Source organism: Sinocyclocheilus anshuiensis, unplaced genomic scaffold, assembly GCF_001515605.1.
Source record: "Sinocyclocheilus anshuiensis isolate Anshui unplaced genomic scaffold, SAMN03320099.WGS_v1.1 scaffold230, whole genome shotgun sequence".
NCBI lineage: Eukaryota > Metazoa > Chordata > Actinopteri > Cypriniformes > Cyprinidae > Sinocyclocheilus > Sinocyclocheilus anshuiensis.
The window spans coordinates 101,966-120,358 of NW_015546034.1; the positions used below are offsets into that span (position 1 = coordinate 101,966).

Genomic DNA, 18,393 nt, shown 5'->3' on the forward strand with positions numbered 1-18,393 from the left:
CTGGAAACATCTTGCTCTTCGTTGCTCTATATTTAGACCAAAAAGTATCTGCAAGAAAAGTATCTCCTTGCCATCAGCTCGGTTTGTCCCTGTGCTGTCTGTAACACACTGAACTACACCCCCTCCCCGCTCCCCAAAGACCTCCTGTCCCAAACGCTGCTAGGATTGCACTCTTCCTGGGATGTAGAAGAGAGCAGTAGTTGGTGGAATCCTAGCCAACCCTAAGAAACAGGATTAACCTCAACAGTTCTCCTGGGAACCTTTGATTCAAACTGTGATTTGATTTGTTTTCTGAAACATTGATTCTTTGGTCACAGGTAAGAGGAATCATTGTGCTGTTTGGCTGTTCTGATTGCACAGGGAGAAATGCAGGTGATAAAATGTTATAATGAGCTCTTAATCTGGACAGGCTGGTACTGAGGGGTTAGAGTATGTCGAGATGATTTATTGTTTGCAAACTGTAAAAATATATGTTTTTCTTGGATAGAGCCACAGCTAGCTGCATATCATAAATCACACAGATCTAATAAACACTGACATAGCGCTGGATCTTCTTCACATAAACATAAAAATGCTAAACTAATTATACAGAAACACACATAAAAGTAAATAACATTCACATTTTCCTGTTTAAATGTATGTATGTCATTGTTAATGATTTAAATGTGAGGTCCTTATGGAATTATTATTATTTATTTATTTATTTTTGGAAATTCAAATGCAGAAATGTTTTCTCACAGCTCCTCAGAAATGTGTTTAATATGGTGTTCAAACTACTTAAGGCTTACCATTGCAACGCTGCAGCAGGACATTTGAGGAATTTGCTGACCAGTTGAACACGGTATATGTGACCCTGGACCACAAAACCAGTCATAAGGGCAAATTTTTTGAAATTGAGATTTATACATCATCTGAAAGCTGAATAAATAAGCTTTCCATTGATGTAGGACAATATTTGGCCGAGATACAACTATTTGAAAATCTAGAATCTGAGGGTACAAAAAAATCAAAATATTGAGAAAATCGCCTTTAAAGTTGTTCAAATTAAGTCCTTTGCAGTGCATATTACTAATCAAAAATTAAGTTTTCATATACTGTATTTACGGTAGAAAATTTACAAAATATCTTCATGGAACATGATCTTCACTTAATATCCTAATGATTTTTGGCATAAAAGAAAAATCGATAATTTTGACCCATACAATGTATTGTTGGCTATTGCTACAAATATACCCGTGCTACTTATGACTGGTTTTGTGCTCCAGGGTCACAAATGAGTGGCTGCAATGTTAAATATTGCATTCATAACTAGAACACTATTTACGTCAATTTGCATAAGCTTCAAAGTTAGATGCAAAGAAGTTGCCCAAATGTTTTAAAAATAAGTTGAAAGTGCAATGTTCAAGAATCATGTTTATGAACTACATTCAATATTCAGTTAAAAAATGGTAATACACAATCTCAAAAAGTAAGTGACTGAAATAATAATAGGAACTTAATTCATATTTTTTCAGGTCCTCTCTGGAAACATCTTGCTCTTCGTTGCTCTATATTTAGACCAAAAAGTATCTGCAAGAAAAGTATCTCCTTGCCATCAGCTCGGTTTGTCCCTGTGCTGTCTGTAACACACTGAACTACACCCCCTCCCCGCTCCCCAAAGACCTCCTGTCCCAAACGCTGCTAGGATTGCACTCTTCCTGGGATGTAGAAGAGAGCAGTAGTTGGTGGAATCCTAGCCAACCCTAAGAAACAGGATTAACCTCAACAGTTCTCCTGGGAACCTTTGATTCAAACTGTGATTTGATTTGTTTTCTGAAACATTGATTCTTTGGTCACAGGTAAGAGGAATCATTGTGCTGTTTGGCTGTTCTGATTGCACAGGGAGAAATGCAGGTGATAAAATGTTATAATGAGCTCTTAATCTGGACAGGCTGGTACTGAGGGGTTAGAGTATGTCGAGATGATTTATTGTTTGCAAACTGTAAAAATATATGTTTTTCTTGGATAGAGCCACAGCTAGCTGCATATCATAAATCACACAGATCTAATAAACACTGACATAGCGCTGGATCTTCTTCACATAAACATAAAAATGCTAAACTAATTATACAGAAACACACATAAAAGTAAATAACATTCACATTTTCCTGTTTAAATGTATGTATGTCATTGTTAATGATTTAAATGTGAGGTCCTTATGGAATTATTATTATTTATTTATTTATTTTTGGAAATTCAAATGCAGAAATGTTTTCTCACAGCTCCTCAGAAATGTGTTTAATATGGTGTTCAAACTACTTAAGGCTTACCATTGCAACGCTTCAGCAGGACATTTGAGGAATTTGCTGACCAGTTGAACACGGTGGATTTATTTAGTGTGCTAAACAAAAATACCCCTCTTCGCAACAAGAGACTGGTGTCTGTATTGGAATTTAAAGTTTTACCAATTGACCGTAATTTAAAAATACGTTACATGTTGTTAATATTATCAGAATTAACTGGACACTTTAAATATTCAGGCAAAAACAGTCATCAGAAATAGAAAGCCATACTAGAAAAATACAAAGCTAACTGTTGTTGTATATGTCTTCCTAGTTTTACTTCATCTAAATAATTTAGATATCAAAAACAGACTAAAAATAAAATAACACAAAATAAAAAAATCTAATAATCATAAAAAATAGCAAACCTAAACATTGGAGAGTTTTCTTTCTTTCTTTCTTTCTTTCTTTTTTTTCTTTCTTCTTATTTTGGTAAGTTCAAAAAAGGTAAAGTGAGACTCCTGGGGTAAAATAAACCCCTCAGCATTGGTGCAGAAGACCCCTTGTGGCACGTTGTTGGCTGGTCTTTTTAATGATTTAATGTAATAAACATTTGAATTCATTGAGAAATAGTGTTCTTAATTTGATAAATTATTAAAAATGATAAGATTGTTACAATTTTTACAGATTATTAAAAATGATATCGGATGCATTTCATATATTCTAGGCTAGTTTTACCCTTTTATTTGATCATTCTGATTTTCTTTAATATTATTTTGGGTGATGCATGATCATGTAAAACTCACACCTACATATATTACAATTGGTCAGTAAATGCACCTGGCATTTTCCCCCATCTTCCCCAACCAGTTTATTTCAGATTTAATTTCCTCCCTCAGATTGCAGCGATGCCTGTCTCTGGAACACCTGCTCCAACCAACAAGAGGAAGAAGCCTTCAAAAATCATCACAGACTTCTCAAACATCTCACAACATGGTCAGTGGTGTCTCTTTGTGTCACACATACGCATTTGTAGTGAAAATACACGCACCATGGACATAATACTGGGTGAACGCTCACTTGTGATATTCTGTGATGACCAGATGAGTGTTGTAAATGTCACACGAAATTGCCAAAGCCCTCACTAGTGTCCGGTGTCAACATAAAGAGCCAGAGCCAGAAATGCCAAGCAACCTCCAGGCTCTCGATAACTTTCTCAAAGTGTAAATCTCCACTGAGGAACATTTAATTGATTGGTATGTTGAAGCAGAGGCTCAAAAAGAAAGAATATACACACACTGCATAAGCACATATTGCAAACGACGTTAAAATGAGTGTCTGGGTCTCAGCTTCTAAGAATAGTCACAGTTTGAATCGTTTTTTAATGCACTGTCATTAGATTCAGAGAAATGTCACATTTGAACTAGACCAGCATGTTATAATGTTCTTGTTTGTGTCGGAGTCATGGGCTATCAATTCCCACAGTCTGAGGAGCTGTTGCAATGCAATTACTCATCCCAGCTTTGATACCTCGGTCATCTGAAGACCAGTGTAATGAGCGGTTAGTCTATGCAGTATGTAGCTGGCCAATTATTCTGCTAAAGAGAGCAAAATCTCAAAAGACATTGTCAAACTGTGTGACTTCACAGCTCTCCTCTAATGAGCAGCTCAGTTATTAGGTGCCGTGTATTAATTTGTCTGTGTGTGAAGGCATGTTTAGTGTACTAGATTCTCCCACTTCATCTGCTTGGCAGTGTGCTCATAATGGGCAGTTTGTTTACAGAACAACATTCTTGCGGTTAGCAATTCAGAGCCAGATAAATTAACAGCAAAATTATTGCCAATATGAAGAGCTGTTCAGCAGAGATTTCAAGCCACTTAACTTCAAATAATTTCACTTCAGTCTGTTTCAGCAGATTGTCACGCATACACATATTGGGACAAATTTACAGTGTTTTTCATAATGTGTTTATGCAAACACTTAGTTTCAGTCTTCAAATTTGATTTTTATTGTTTGTATCACTCCACTCATCCATGTTTGTGCATTCTAGACTAGACTGATTGTTCTTTTAGTGTTGGTGGATTTGCAGTGACAGGTTACATGGATACAAGTGACAAGTTTCATGAGTGAGTCATTGAATCATGAATTAAACCGATTTAAAACACTTGTGACTCCCTGTGTCCGTATATGCCTACATATCTACTATATAGTAGGCGAAAAAAAGTTTGTAGAAACAGTAGTATGTCAGGATTTATATGCCGCATCTGAATATGCATACAAGAACAATGTGTAAAAAGAGTAGAATGTCTGAATTTGTAGTAAAAGGAAAAACCCAGATGGACATTTTACTATCCTATGATGCCAAAGGAGAAGAGTTGTGAATGGCAGTAAAGCAACACAACTGACACTGTAAGTCACATGACAATGTACATCCGTACATTCGGATCTTATTCATTCTATATAGGGGTGGACGATATGACCAAAATCTTAACAGTATATCACGATATGAGTCATTTTATTTCACGGTAACGATATATATCACAATATAGTTAATTTTGTTTTGAATAAGGTCTTTATGATATAAACATTTTTGATACGATAGAAATTTCATAATTATTGTGACCAGTGTCAATATCACAAAAAAGCTAACTTAAAAAAAGAAAAACCAAGCTCACTGAAGACAAGTAAACAGTCAGCTATTAAATAAGATTAAGAAACTAATTACAAGCAATATGACAAAAAACTACATTAGAACAAATAAATAAGAAATGATACATACATTGTACAAAGTAATCAAATGTATAAAAGCACTGCATATTCTTCACTGTGTAAATTAAATATATATTTCTTCTTAAGTTACAAACAGTTTTCTCTTTTGTTGTTTGATTAACATGAATGACACAAAGCAGGAATATTAGACTGCTGTCACTTTAAGAGCTGCCAGATCCAATATGCTGTTACACATGTGTTTTCTTTCTCAGCTGTTTGCTTTCACTTAAGACCTAAATTACTGTGTTTATGAGGATACTTGCAAAGATGGGCATTCTTCTGACACATACAAGTTTGTGTTTTTAACCATTCAAGGCATATAAAGAGGCAAAAATAACTCTGTTCAATACTTCTATGTTCTATAAGCACCATCTTCACATGCACGCACCTCTCTGACAGCGCTAAGAAACAGTCTCTCAGACAGTGCACACATATAGCAAAATAAGTTCTCTTTCACAGCTGATTACATTTCAGTGACTTAAAGTCACTTATTTTTTAATTGCATTGTTTAAAAACGTGTGCAAATGATAGGTTTTCATGACCACGTAGCACAGCAACGTCATGTGAGTGTGTAACTACAATAGAGACGATACCCTGTTGAAAAAAACAGCATATGCTGGTTAGGTATATTTTGAAGCATGGCTGCTGGTTTGAGCTGGTTTAAGCTAGTCCTTAGCTGGTCATGAGCTGATTTAAGCTGGTCAAGTGCTGGTCATGTGCTTGTCCTAAGCTGGTCCTGAGCAGGAGCTAGTTTTTTAGGACCAGCTTAGGACCAGCACACGACCAGCTAAGGACCAGCTTAAACCAGCTCAAACCAGCAGCCATTCTTCAAAACATACCTAACCAGCATATGCTGTTTTTTTCAACAGGGTAGTCAAAAATCTTTACCAGTTGATATATTTCTACTGGTCAATTGTGTCTACCGGTATATCGCCCACCCCTTATTCAATACTATTTATACTACATAGAATATACTTTTTAACGGTCACAAAGTAATTACTTATTCAAAAGTAATACCTTCTGAGATGCAGTCACTGTCTTTATGTGTGAGTCATTGAATCATTCATTTAACCATATTGTTTAACAACACTCATTCATTGATTATTGTGTTGCTCTGAGACACACAAGTTGATTTTTCTTTGACTCTAGTTGGAAATTTTTTCAATGGTGGAGCAAAAGTAAACAAAGTAACTAACAATAATGTGTCTAAACTGTAAGCTAGTCAATATTTAGTTTTTAATTACTGAACTATTTATTTGAAAACAACATTGCTGTTTGTCTGAATAATTGCACAGCTGTTAAAAGCTTAACCATGGCCCTCAGTTTGCTCTGTATAACTTATAAATAAGATTCAAAATCTCTGAATGTGCATACTGCTTTGTTCTTTATTTTTCGCAATTCCCAAAGCTCACTCACAAACACACACTCTCACACACATACTGCTGAAGCTGGGCCAAGGATCTGATTAACAAGGTAATGCAAGCAGTGCTCAGCACAGCATCCTTCTCTTTGGTGTCGGATGTGGCTTGACTCCAGGTTTAATAGCTGATTTTAAAGTTGAGAAGGAATATAATTAAACTGAAAGAGTACAGGGCTTCTATATATAATAGATAAGACCCCTTTTTCAAAAAAAAAAGAAAAAAAAAAAGCTTCTTTTAGACACTAGGAAATGTTTAGTGCTGTGAATTCTATTAATATTTCAAAGTCATTTTAACGATTGTGTTGATTCTGATTGAATTCTCCTTTTTCCTTCCCAACAACACTGATCTTGACCAGACCAGCAAGATGAGGATGCTGAAGCTGCTGAACTGGACTTGGGGACCAAAATCAAAACCCCTAAAGATGTGATGTTGGAGGAGCTGTCCCTCATGAAGAACAAGGGCTCCAAAATGTTCAAGATGAGACAGCAGAGGGTGGAGAAATTCATCATCAGTTACCTGATCATCTTCTTGTTCTTTATGTCCAAAAGAACTGCTCTACCCTTTGGAGGATTTGAGAAGGCCTCTCGTCTTGCCACCTTTGAGCAACCAGAGATTAAGGTAACCGATGAGGAGCCGCAGCCAGTGTCTGTGTTGCAGTATAACATTTGCTGTCGGCCTTCTTTCAACCGCACTCCGATCGGTTGGACGTGCAATGAGGAGCACAGCCACATCCACATGGAGCTGGAAAACATCCCCTTTGATGGAGAGACTGATGACCTCTAAGAAACCTGCCCATCATATGTAAACAACACAGAAATGTATAAATATATACAAAAAACAACATACATATTCTAACATGAAGGCCAAGTACACATGCGTAAAGCACATACACAGACCAGCAAACAGGGACCTTATGCACTCACCCCCAAAAACTATGACTGATTCATATTTGCAAGAGAATGGAATCATCTTTGCCCTTTCTCCCATTGTTTTGTGTGCTGTTTTCTTTGGAAACCCATCACTGCATGTTGTGATTAGCTAGTTCATATGTTACCAGACACATTATGCCTAATTGACTGCACTGGTATTTATGATAGACATATACACACAAACTAAATAATAGGCAAAAATGATCAAGCACTAAAATAAACATTTATCCCTAAACAGAATATGGTCTTGTTTCTTATATAAGGAAGCAATCTGTCTGTGTATGTATGCTACTAATAAAATTGTTCATCTTTGTTCAGCAGCTGGTCCTTACATTCTTAAGAACTGGATTTTTCCACAAATAGACTTTAAATGCTGTTACATTACTCAAAAATAAACAAATACATAAAAAAATACATTTATATTAAATAACTTTTTGCTAAAATTATCAAAGAATGAAAAGTTAGCCTAATTTAATTTAAACTGAAAAATTGTGATGTTTGCTTGCGCTACCATTTAGGTCTTTCTTTCTCCTTTTCTACTGTATGTAACATTTAAAATCATATAATAATAAATGAGTGATAGCTTTAATAGGCTAAATGTGCAACAGTTGTTTGGAATGACAATGATAATTGTATTTAATAATAAAACAGAAGATATATAGTTTAACTTTATTGTATGTTTAACCTGTCCAGAGGTGGACAAGTATATTTTTTTCTCAACGTTAAGCACGTCCTTCGACTGATACTTTGCTGAAAATGTACAAAATGTACTTCGTTTTTAAAGTTTTAAAGTTTTTAAAGACCTACATCTACTCAGTTCATTGAAAGTGCCAGTTATAGACCATCAGCCACTCTTTTGTTTGCTTTTTGTGTGATTATGACACAATGTTAGACTGCGAACACGCTCAGATGCTTTATTCAGAATTCACGCCTCCCTACACAAAACCAAACCCGGTTACGTAATGGCATTCTGACGTATAGTACCAACTAGCTCCAGCAGATGGTAGCAAATTGGTCGGAAGGGAAACCCGTTATCGCGAGATCTGCATATGTAGAGAACTTCGTTATCGCGAGATCTTCTTGAATTGGCTGCGGCGCTGGATGGCGCTGGTGGAAATTTTGGGATTGCGCGGTCAAGATTTCTCCCGGGTTGAGTTGAGCTCGGACAGGACGCGAGACTGACTGCATCTGCGTGCGAACAGTAAGGTGAGTGAGTACTCTTTAAACGTAATTAACGGTGCTCTCCAAGAGCGAAATAGGATATATGTGCAAATCCAAACATGTAAACATCTATTCTGTATAAGTGTAACTTGATGAATTCCAGCAAGCTTGCATTCCAGATGTGTAATGTGATGGGGAAAAGGCTTAACATAAGCGCGTGTGTCTCACTGTCTAAAGTCAAGGATACTCTGAACTGGGACCATCCAGAACATTATGTCCATTTTCAGGTATATTTATAAATAACGTTGCATTTGGCGTGGTCATACTCGGCATCTTCAATCTGCAGAATCATTATTTCAGACTGGCGGTGCACATGTAATACTTCATGTGACAGTTCTGTATCTTTTAACGGATGTTGAGTAATTAATGCATGATGTTAAAGTTCAAATTTGAGCTTTTTATTGCTATTTTAAGCTTTTACTTTGTCTTTAGATATGGTCACATGCATCATATGTGTTGATAGATCTCAAATTATATTCTGCAGTTTTCATTGACTCACTGAAGTGGACAGCACATGGTCGATATTGATTTAGTTTTGTGGTTGCATTTAAGTGATTAAAAGGACAGTTAATCTAAAATAGAAAATTCCGTCATCAGTGATTCATGAACACTCACGTTGCTTCAAACTCCTGAGACTTTCTTTCTTCTGTGGAACACAAAGGGAGACGTTCGGCAGAATGACAGTATTGGTTGGTTTTGTAATGTTGCATGCATCATACAGTATGAGCTGTGAGATCAGTCTGATTTCAGATTTGACTGTAATTACATATACTATTTTAAAATGCTTAAACTCCACTAATGCTGAATGATAATCATTTCAAATCTAGTTCCTTTAATTTCTATTTGATTGGCAGTTACCCATTTTAAACGTGTATAATTTTGTCTATGACGGCTGTCATTGAGAAGAGCTGCTCAGGCCCATTAGGGGGCCCCTGTGCTTTTATGCACTACATGAGTGGCCCTCATGATGGTCATCAGTCAACAGGCACTCCGCACTCCACAGAGAGAAGTGCGTGTGTGGCGTGTTGGTAAAACTGGGGAAAATGAAATGAGGGGCTCTCTGTGGTGGTGTAACCTTTCTGACTGATTTCATCATGCGGCTCAGGTTGTTCTTACACAACGTGTTTGTAAAGCTGTTTTAAACCTCCTCTCCGAGAATGTCACTTTTACAGCTTTTACAGCTGGGGAAAAGATTGGATTTTTATCAGCTTGTGCGATTATATTTTTCTCTGGGGCTGAGTGGAAATGCTGGGTGGGGTTTGGTTTGGTTGTTAATGGGGAGAAGTGAGCAGGTTGGCCATAGAGCCGCTTTTAGATTGCTCTCACGAATCATGATTGTACATGATTGTATGCTGCTTCTGTACGAAAGAGACCAGTAGAACAGTGCAGCACGTTTATCAAACTGTGATGCCCTAAAATTGATCTCATAGTACTTCAGCAAATCAATTGTTAGATAAAACTGAATACGTATTTCTATAGAAATGCTGTCTTGTGTTCTTAAGGTAATTGCACACGGAATCCAAAATTCTTGTCTGAAAATTTAGCATGTCAAAAAATAAATACGACGTCGTTGCGTCAATCAAGTTTACACATTGCCTCCGAAACTTTCGTCTGTAATAAAAAAATTCAGACCAGGTTCATTTTTCTGCGTTTTCTCATCCGTACCAAGCATTTTGATAGGAAAGGATGACGAATAGGAGAAAAATGGAAAAACGCATACGAAAATTTCGGATTAAGTGTGCAAGGACCTTTAGTCATGTTTCTTGGTTTAAGTATTTTGACCTAATGTCCGAAACTTATTAGAGGAAACATTTAAAGAATAATTTAAAATAGCATGCATTATATAAGAAAGTTATACTGCATATATATATATATATATATAATATTAAAGAATTAGAATTTTTTTTTTATTTATGTTTAATAATAAAACAAATATTATAATAATAGAAATATTATGTAAAAGGATTACATAATAAAGTACATAAAGTAACAGTTGTGCAGTGCTACTTGTGAATGCACCTTTGAAGTTTAGTCTGATTTTTGTTGCTTTTTGTTTGTAGATTTGACACATTGATTAACAAGACAAATTAAAAATGGAACTTAATTTCAAGAGGGTTATCAACCCCTGACATAATAGTTGGATGTTTTGAGGCTAGATGAGGCTGCAGTAGAGGTAATTAATTTCAGGAGATGCGTCATCTGAATTTCTCCAGGCAGTTGTAACAAAACACAATTTACATGCATGCCATTCTCATACCCTTTTTTCATGTGGCATATACTCTGTGTCAAAGCGAGAAAAACAGCACTAAATCTAGACAAAGCTGGAGATGAGATAGTGAAAGTGAGACAGTGACACAGCGTCTTGAGTGCTATATCTTTCTGTTTTATTTTTCCTCTCCTTGTCCTTGACACCTTGCATTCTGTCTACCCTTGTCTACTAATGACACATTGTTGCATGAAATGTTGGGATGTCAATGCAGTTAAATACAAAGTAGTGCTGGGTAGTACTGTCAATTATTTTATAGGCAGGATTTTTCATGGGTCAGAAATGGTCTTTGTTGTAGCCGATGACACAGAGGTGGTTGATTACATATTTTAAGTTAAGTAGTTATTAACAGAATTACTTATTTTTACATACAGTATATATGGGATTTTTCTTTTGATTGTCTAAGTTTCTGGAGTCTAGTGAATTTGACTGAATTTTAAACTTCAAAGTAGTGTTGTCATGGTACCAAACTTTCTGTATTCGGTACCAATACCAGTGAAAATCCACGGTTCTCGGTACCAAAGCAAAACACAAAAACACATTATTTGTATTAATAAAGTCAAAATATAAAATGTACAAAAATCAATGCCATTCTTTATACTTATTAAAATTGTTTCAAGTTTTTCCGCAAGTAATAAAAGTATGTAAAAGGAAAATATAATAGACTTAAGTAAAGCAATGGGCTGAGTCTGACCAAATGCAACATTAGATCATTCGGTACCAAAGCAAAACACAAAAACATACTAATTAAAAAACACATTATTTGTATTAATAAAGTCAAAATATAAAATGTACAAAAATCAATGCCATTCTTTATACTTATTTAAAATTGTTTCAAGTTTTTCCGCAAGTAATAAAAGTATGTAAAAGGAAAATATAATAGACTTAAGTAAAGCAATGGGCTGAGTCTGACCAAATGCAACATTAGATCATTGACACCAGCAATAATATAACTTTTTAGTAAATAACAAACCTCACCTTTTATAATAAATTGAGATAAGATTACATATATTTTAAGTCAAGTGTATATCAAATAGATGGAAACTGTAGTATTAAAAACACTTTACAATAAGATTCCATTTGTTAGATAACATAAACATTGTCAATAAACAATAGTTATATAGCAATTATTCTTCTTCGGGTTAATTCCAAAATTTACTAATACATAAAATCAAAAGTTCAATCTGTTAAAATTAACCATTTGTACATTCTCTAACATGGATATTTTAGATTCACAACTCATTTAAAAGCCTCTGGTGTGTAAAAATAGCAAATACCACCATGTCCTCCTGTTTTTTTACCTCAATAAAAGTTATAGGAGCATTAAATAGTTAAAGGGGTCATAGGATGCCCATTTTCCACAAGTTGATATGGATCGAATTATTAAAAATAAAATGGAAACTTACCTGCTTGAACTCTTTCATTTGATCCAGGTGTCGGTTTTTAAAGTGTTTGTTAGTTTGATGTGTTTCCTCCTTTTGAGGTCGCCATTTCTCAGTGCTTTTATGAAGAGAGCGCATCTGCGCACCTTTCGGATAGCACATCAAGAACCGGGTTGACCGGGTACTCGGTACCACCGGTACTTAAAAAAACCTGGTAAAAAATACCGTGATATACATTTTTGGTCATACCGCCCAGCACTAACCGGTACTTAAAAAAACCTTGTACCGTAACGTTTTCATTTTTTTAGTACCGACTTGGTACCAAAAGTACCGGGTCTTTTGACAACACTACTTCAAAGTGCTATGGGAAGACAGTCTACCTAAAAGGGATAGTTCACACCAAAATGAAAATTCTGTCATTAATTACTCACCCTCATGTCGTTCTAAACCCGTGAGACCTTCGTTCATCTTCTCAACACAAATTAAGATATTTTTGATGGAATCCAAGAGCTTTCTGACCCTCTGTAGACAGCAAGGGAACTACCATGGTCAAGGCCCAGAAACGTAGTAAGGACATCTTTAAAATAGTCCACGTGTCATCAGTGGTTCAACCTTAATTTTACAAAGCTACGAGAACACTTTTTGTGCACAAAGAAAACAAAAATAATGACTTTGTTCAACGATTTCTTCTTTTCTGGGTCAGTCCACGATCATTCACAAGAGTACCACGACGCATGAGCAATTAATGACAGAATTTTCATTTTTGGGTGAACTATCCCTTTAACTGAATTAATACCTGATTAAGGGATTGTTAGGAATGCAACCAGTTTGGCAATTTTCTAGGTGCAATTACCATCAGCTTTGAGTGCTTGGATGTGAAGGTTTCCACAGACTACCACTGTCTGACATACTTTACTGGGTCTGTTCTGTGGTACAAGATTTTTGACTTGAATTTCACGATTCAATTCAATTGAATTCAATTAAATGCTCATTCACAAGCTTGTGATTCGATTCGATTTTTGATTAGATTAGATTCAATATCGATTATTTTGGATACATATCAGGTACAGTACGTCAACAAATCTCAACTAATGCTGTAAAATATACTGTACATGAGAGACAATTGGTAATACATTACTGTAATATTGAAGGTTAAAATTAACTGATTTGTATGCAACCACTTAAATTACACTCAATTAAATTTTTATAACTATAAAGTGACAATTACATAATAATATTTCTACTCCAGTTACTTTTTTTAATATAAACATTTAAATGGTGACTGCATAAAAACTTGATGGATTTATACAAACATAAATTAAACATTGAAGAACAGCAAAAATTATAATTAATTTTATATGGTGCATATATTTACTGAAATGCTCCTCTCTAGAGTTAATTTTTTTCTAGCTGACTAATGAGTTAATGGTCACAGAATATGTTTTTTTTTTTTTCTGAGGTAAATGACGTTACGTGACTGTTTACAAGCTGTTATTTTGATTTCTTGGCGTGGTTGAAACACTGATTGAGCGATTACATGGATACGGATTTCGGTAAGTTGTACTCTTTCTTTTAACTTACCTTCGGATGTTTATTTATGTTTATCTCGTGCTGAAACTGGTATTAAAGCGGAAGCGATCAGTTCACGTGCGCTTCGCACCATTGCTTCTCTTGAACTGAGACTCTACAGCGATCTGTCACTCACATTAAACAGTGCCAAAATGGCATTTATTGTTTGAATACTGTAATACAATGGACAGAATTTGAAATCTGAGACCTTGTCTAACAAAGCACAAAGCTTATTGCGATTTATTTGATGGGAGGTGCGCTACAATGTTCTGTCCATTAGCTGAAAACAGGCTAGACTAGTCAATTCTTGGGATTTAAGAATCAAAATCTGGAAATCAATATTTTTTTTACCCAGCCCTAAGCAGCAGTGTAGCAGATATTTTATGACAAGACCAAATTTAACATTGCCATGTATATTACCATGCTAAACTTTCCGAGAGTTATCATGACAGAAATGCATTTTTAGCCATAACAACGTATGATATGATATATCATAGGGGTGGGCGATGTGAGCTAAAATTCATATCACGATATTTTACACTGTCCAGGCGATATTGATATTATATTGCGATATGAGAAAAAAAATTACAGGCAAAATATTTACTCAAAATATTTTAACTAGAAAAAGTGAGGGATTGGACATAGACCTGAAAAGTCTTTTTTTATTGTGCCATTGTTTTTCCACTGTTTGTGTGTTTGAGTAGGCCCACGATTCTCTGATGAATATTTGAAATGGTCCTTTGTGTCAGAGCGCTGGCGTTCGTCAGAAATACTGTTGAACAAGGCTTCAGTTTACGGTCATGGATTTGTCGTGTCGCGTCGCGCTACATCCACAGCAGAGAACATCACTGGGTTCTATTTGCTTATGTCAAATCGCGCCACTCGCATCTGGTGTAGACATGTTTTTTTGGTTTTTGTGAATCTTAAAGGGGTGGTTCATTGCGATTTCACTTTTTTAAGTTAGTTTGTGTGTAATGTTGCTGTTTGAGCATAAACAATATCTGCAAAGTTACGAAGCTGAAAGATCAATGCAAACGGAGATATCGTCTTTTTAAATTCTGGCAGTTTAATGCCTACAAAAACGGCTGGTAGGGACTACAACAAGTTACTTCCCGGGTTCGTGACATCATAAACCCTGCCCTCGGGAAAAGGCAGCAAAGGGAGCGAGGCCTGCGCTGCTTTAGAGAAGAGGAAGAGAAAACTTGAGGTGCACGTAAAAATCTATTCATATATGAATCGTGATTCTGTCTTCTAACGATTCTAATGGATTCACAAGTTTCAAAATCAATGTTCTAAAGCAGCGGTTCTCAATACTGTTCCTCGCATCCCCCTGCTCTGCACACGCTCTGCATCTCTCTCTTAAAAAAACGAAGCATTAACACATGTTAGACTGCACCCCATAAACACAATCAAGCCTAGAAAAAAACCACTGAACTATATTCATAATCTGCTTTACGTTTACCTGGCACTTGAAGTCCTTTCACAAACTTTTAACTTTCATGCTTGGAGCAGAACCATGCATCGTTCATTTATATTTCTACATGACTCCCTGCAATACAACTCTGATTCTTCAATCGCGCCTTCTAGTGGTCTGTTATTGATACAACCACAACTGATAACCGAGCGTTCAAGCGGGTACTGCGAGTCATGTTGAGGTCATTAAAATGTCAAATTAATATTTTGCGCTCCATTATTTACTTATCAGACAAGTTGCCGCATGATAAGCGGGAAAATTACACAGTCTTCAATCGCGCCATCAAGTGGTCTGTTATTGATACAACCACAACTTCTACAACTGATAACTGAGTGCTCAAGCAGGTACTGCGAGTCATGCTGAGGTAATTAAAATATGTCAAATTAATATTTTGCGCTCAATTATTTACTTATCAGGCCAGTAGACGCATGATAAGCGGGAAAATTACACAGTGTAGTCTTTATCACCCTGCAGAGGTTTATTTTGCAAAATAATCTGCTGACTGTACACTATCCCTCAGCCTTGCCGTGCCCCCTTATCATAGCTCCGCGCCCCCCAGTTTGGGAACCACTGGAGTAGGCGATTTGTGCTCTATTAATTTGGTCTGTTGCGATGCTCTATGTGTTTGATTACTAATGCCCGTGTAGTACGGCGTCGCACACAGAGGACAAAAACGTCCAGCCACGACTCTTAATCGTCATTTGTGTTAAAATTTGCAAAGCGTACCAAATTGAACAAAACAATATAAATACAAAATTTGAATTCATGAATATATAACGGTATCCACGGTATAACAAAATCCATATCATGGAACAACATAATACCGGCAGTCACTTTCATACCGGTGTAGGGCCCACCCCTAATATATCGCTGTGCTCTGTGTGCAAATTTGTCAGTCTAGAATAATTTATGGTCATAATTGAGCATGAAGCATTTCTCCATTTTGTCCAGGGAATGTTAAGAGGGGCCGTTTCAGAAACAATGGGAGCCACCTATTCACCAGACATGTAATTGAACCAGAGTTGTGAGAGCTAAATTGCTTTGGTTATATTCATGAAGTAATAATAGTGTTCTAATAGTTTGTCTCGACATGCTTGCCTTGCAGAGAAGTTTGAGAGGCTTGAAGACAGCATGGAGAATGGACTTGGGTCTTCCCCATTGTCGGCTATGTCTATTTGAAGCTCCACATAACCCACTTACTGAGAAACCACATTCTGCCTCCTATATTAAGTTTTGAAGGAGAGAGCGAGAGAGAATGTGAGAGAAAGTTAGAGTGAGAGCGGGAGAAAGGGGCACGATCAGTCTTCTCGCACAGGGCTGTGTTGTGTAAGATGTGTCCTCATAGTGCTCATCATCTCTCCTGTTGAGCCTGGGGTGGATCATGTTTTTACCACAGCTTTCTAGCTTGGGCTTTTGGTTTGTGGTTCACTATAGGACACCAGAGATGGTGTGACTCCACTGTATGTGGTTTGGATGCTGATCATAAGCCCCAGGAGCTTTAGCCATTTGTATCTAATAGGAGATACAGAATATGAATGTCTGTCCACTTAGCTGATTGCTGTTCATCTCCACAGTTTGTCACGTCCAAATTTTACAGACTGCTTTGTCAGTGGATGGTAACCAATTTTAACATTTTTTTTTGAGTAAGTTGAATTTTGATTAAATGCTTGAATTCATGTTTGAATCTACCTAAATCATTCATGATCCAGCTTCACCTCCAGAAGAAGTGAGTATAAGGTTTTTTATGAATCTTTGCAGATCGCCTTTCCTAATAATGTTAGCAAGTTCCATGACGAATGTGGCTAAAGTTAACAGTCTCTCAAAGAACGGCTCGTCACCCCATGGAAGAGAGGGGCGGGGTGAGCAGAGCTCATTAGCATTTAAAGGGACATGCACCGAAATGGGTCGCTGTGAGCAGAGCTGTTTTTGACAAGGTAAAAAGGGTGTTGTTTTACACTATCATTGAGAAATGTTAACCAAAGTAAGTTATAGACTAGGCATATGACGGTATCAAATTTTTGTTGCGATTAATTGCTAATGCTTTTATCACGGTAGCCAATACGGTATTATCACGGTATTGAAATTTAGTGGCAAAAAAGTGTTGTCATAAAATGTACAATATCGTGCATATTCATTACCATTAATGATATTGTGCATATTCATTACCGTGATATATCGCATTACCGAATACCGGCACATGTCTATTATAAACTTTTCATGAAAACCCTAAAGAATCATACCAACTTGTGGAAAATGGGCATCTGATGTCCCCTTTAACAGTAGTTAACTACAATAGTTAACATAACTAACAACAAACTACTACTAAATCTATTACTAGTACTACATTTATTAATCCTAGTAAATGTTAATTTCAGCATTTACAAATAGATTTTTACAATCAAAAGTTGTACCTGTTAACATTATATGCATTGTGAATTAACATGAGCAAACAATGAACAATTGTACTTTTATTGACTAACATTATCAAAGATTAATAAATGCTGTGAAGACATATTGCTCATTATTACTTTATAGCTAATGCATTAACTAATTATGTCGAAAAAATGCCATTATTGTAAAGTGTTACTGATTTTTCATTATTTTTAATTAATTATTATTGCTGAAGAAACGATGACGTATGCCACAACGTGTACACATATCAACAATTACCCAAAAAACTGCAGAGCAGACAAAATGACCAAAAATAGCCACCCTTACTATCCAGTGCAAAAAAGTCTTTATTTGAGGCTTCTCACGGCACCCGGAGTGATTTTCTAGGGAGGTGAGTGGAGATGCAGTGAGCTCAATGAGGGGCGTTTATTGATATCTGTTGATAATGGATATTTAATTCTGCATGTCTTCACCTGTTTTACATTACTTTTGCTGTCATCTAATTCTCACTTAAATTTAGTCAATTTGAATTATCCTGTTAAATGTAATCTTTAGCAAATCTCAAAATAAATAGAAAGTACATTTATAATGCCTAAATTCAAATTTTAAAAGATTGGTATTAGGTTTTTGGAGTTTTCTTTAAAATATCTGTGCACATTAGTATATATATATATATATATATATATATATATATATATATATATATATT

General features: G+C 36.0%; 2 protein-coding genes across 7 annotated transcripts in view; both read left to right on the forward strand.

Annotated features, from left to right (window-relative positions):
- Window positions 1-1,643: 1,643 nt before the first annotated feature.
- LOC107698807 (myozenin-1-like) lies at window positions 1,644-7,701 on the forward strand. The gene is made up of 3 exons (XM_016499911.1): window positions 1,644-1,838; window positions 3,161-3,257; window positions 6,808-7,701. Exons 2-3 carry the CDS (start codon window positions 3,170-3,172, stop codon window positions 7,233-7,235), a joined length of 516 nt encoding a protein of 171 aa, XP_016355397.1. The 5' UTR covers window positions 1,644-1,838; window positions 3,161-3,169; the 3' UTR covers window positions 7,236-7,701.
- Window positions 7,702-8,499: 798 nt separating this feature from the next.
- usp54b (ubiquitin specific peptidase 54b) overlaps window positions 8,500-18,393 on the forward strand; it is a 127,458-nt gene continuing 117,564 nt past the window's right edge. For all 6 annotated transcript variants that reach the window (XM_016499915.1, XM_016499919.1, XM_016499912.1 and 3 more), the window contains exon 1: window positions 8,500-8,587. The gene's annotated coding sequence lies outside the window, so the exon portion shown is untranslated. The remainder of the gene's footprint in view (window positions 8,588-18,393) is intronic.

Bases quoted from the DNA above. Each gene is read 5' to 3' on its own strand.
- LOC107698807 (XM_016499911.1), top strand. From the start codon at position 3,170: ATGCCTGTCTCTGGAACACCTGCTCCAACCAACAAGAGGAAGAAGCCT. The intron at 3,258-6,807 runs GTCAGTGGTGTC...GATCTTGACCAG, and splicing joins CTCAAACATCTCACAACATG to ACCAGCAAGATGAGGATGCT.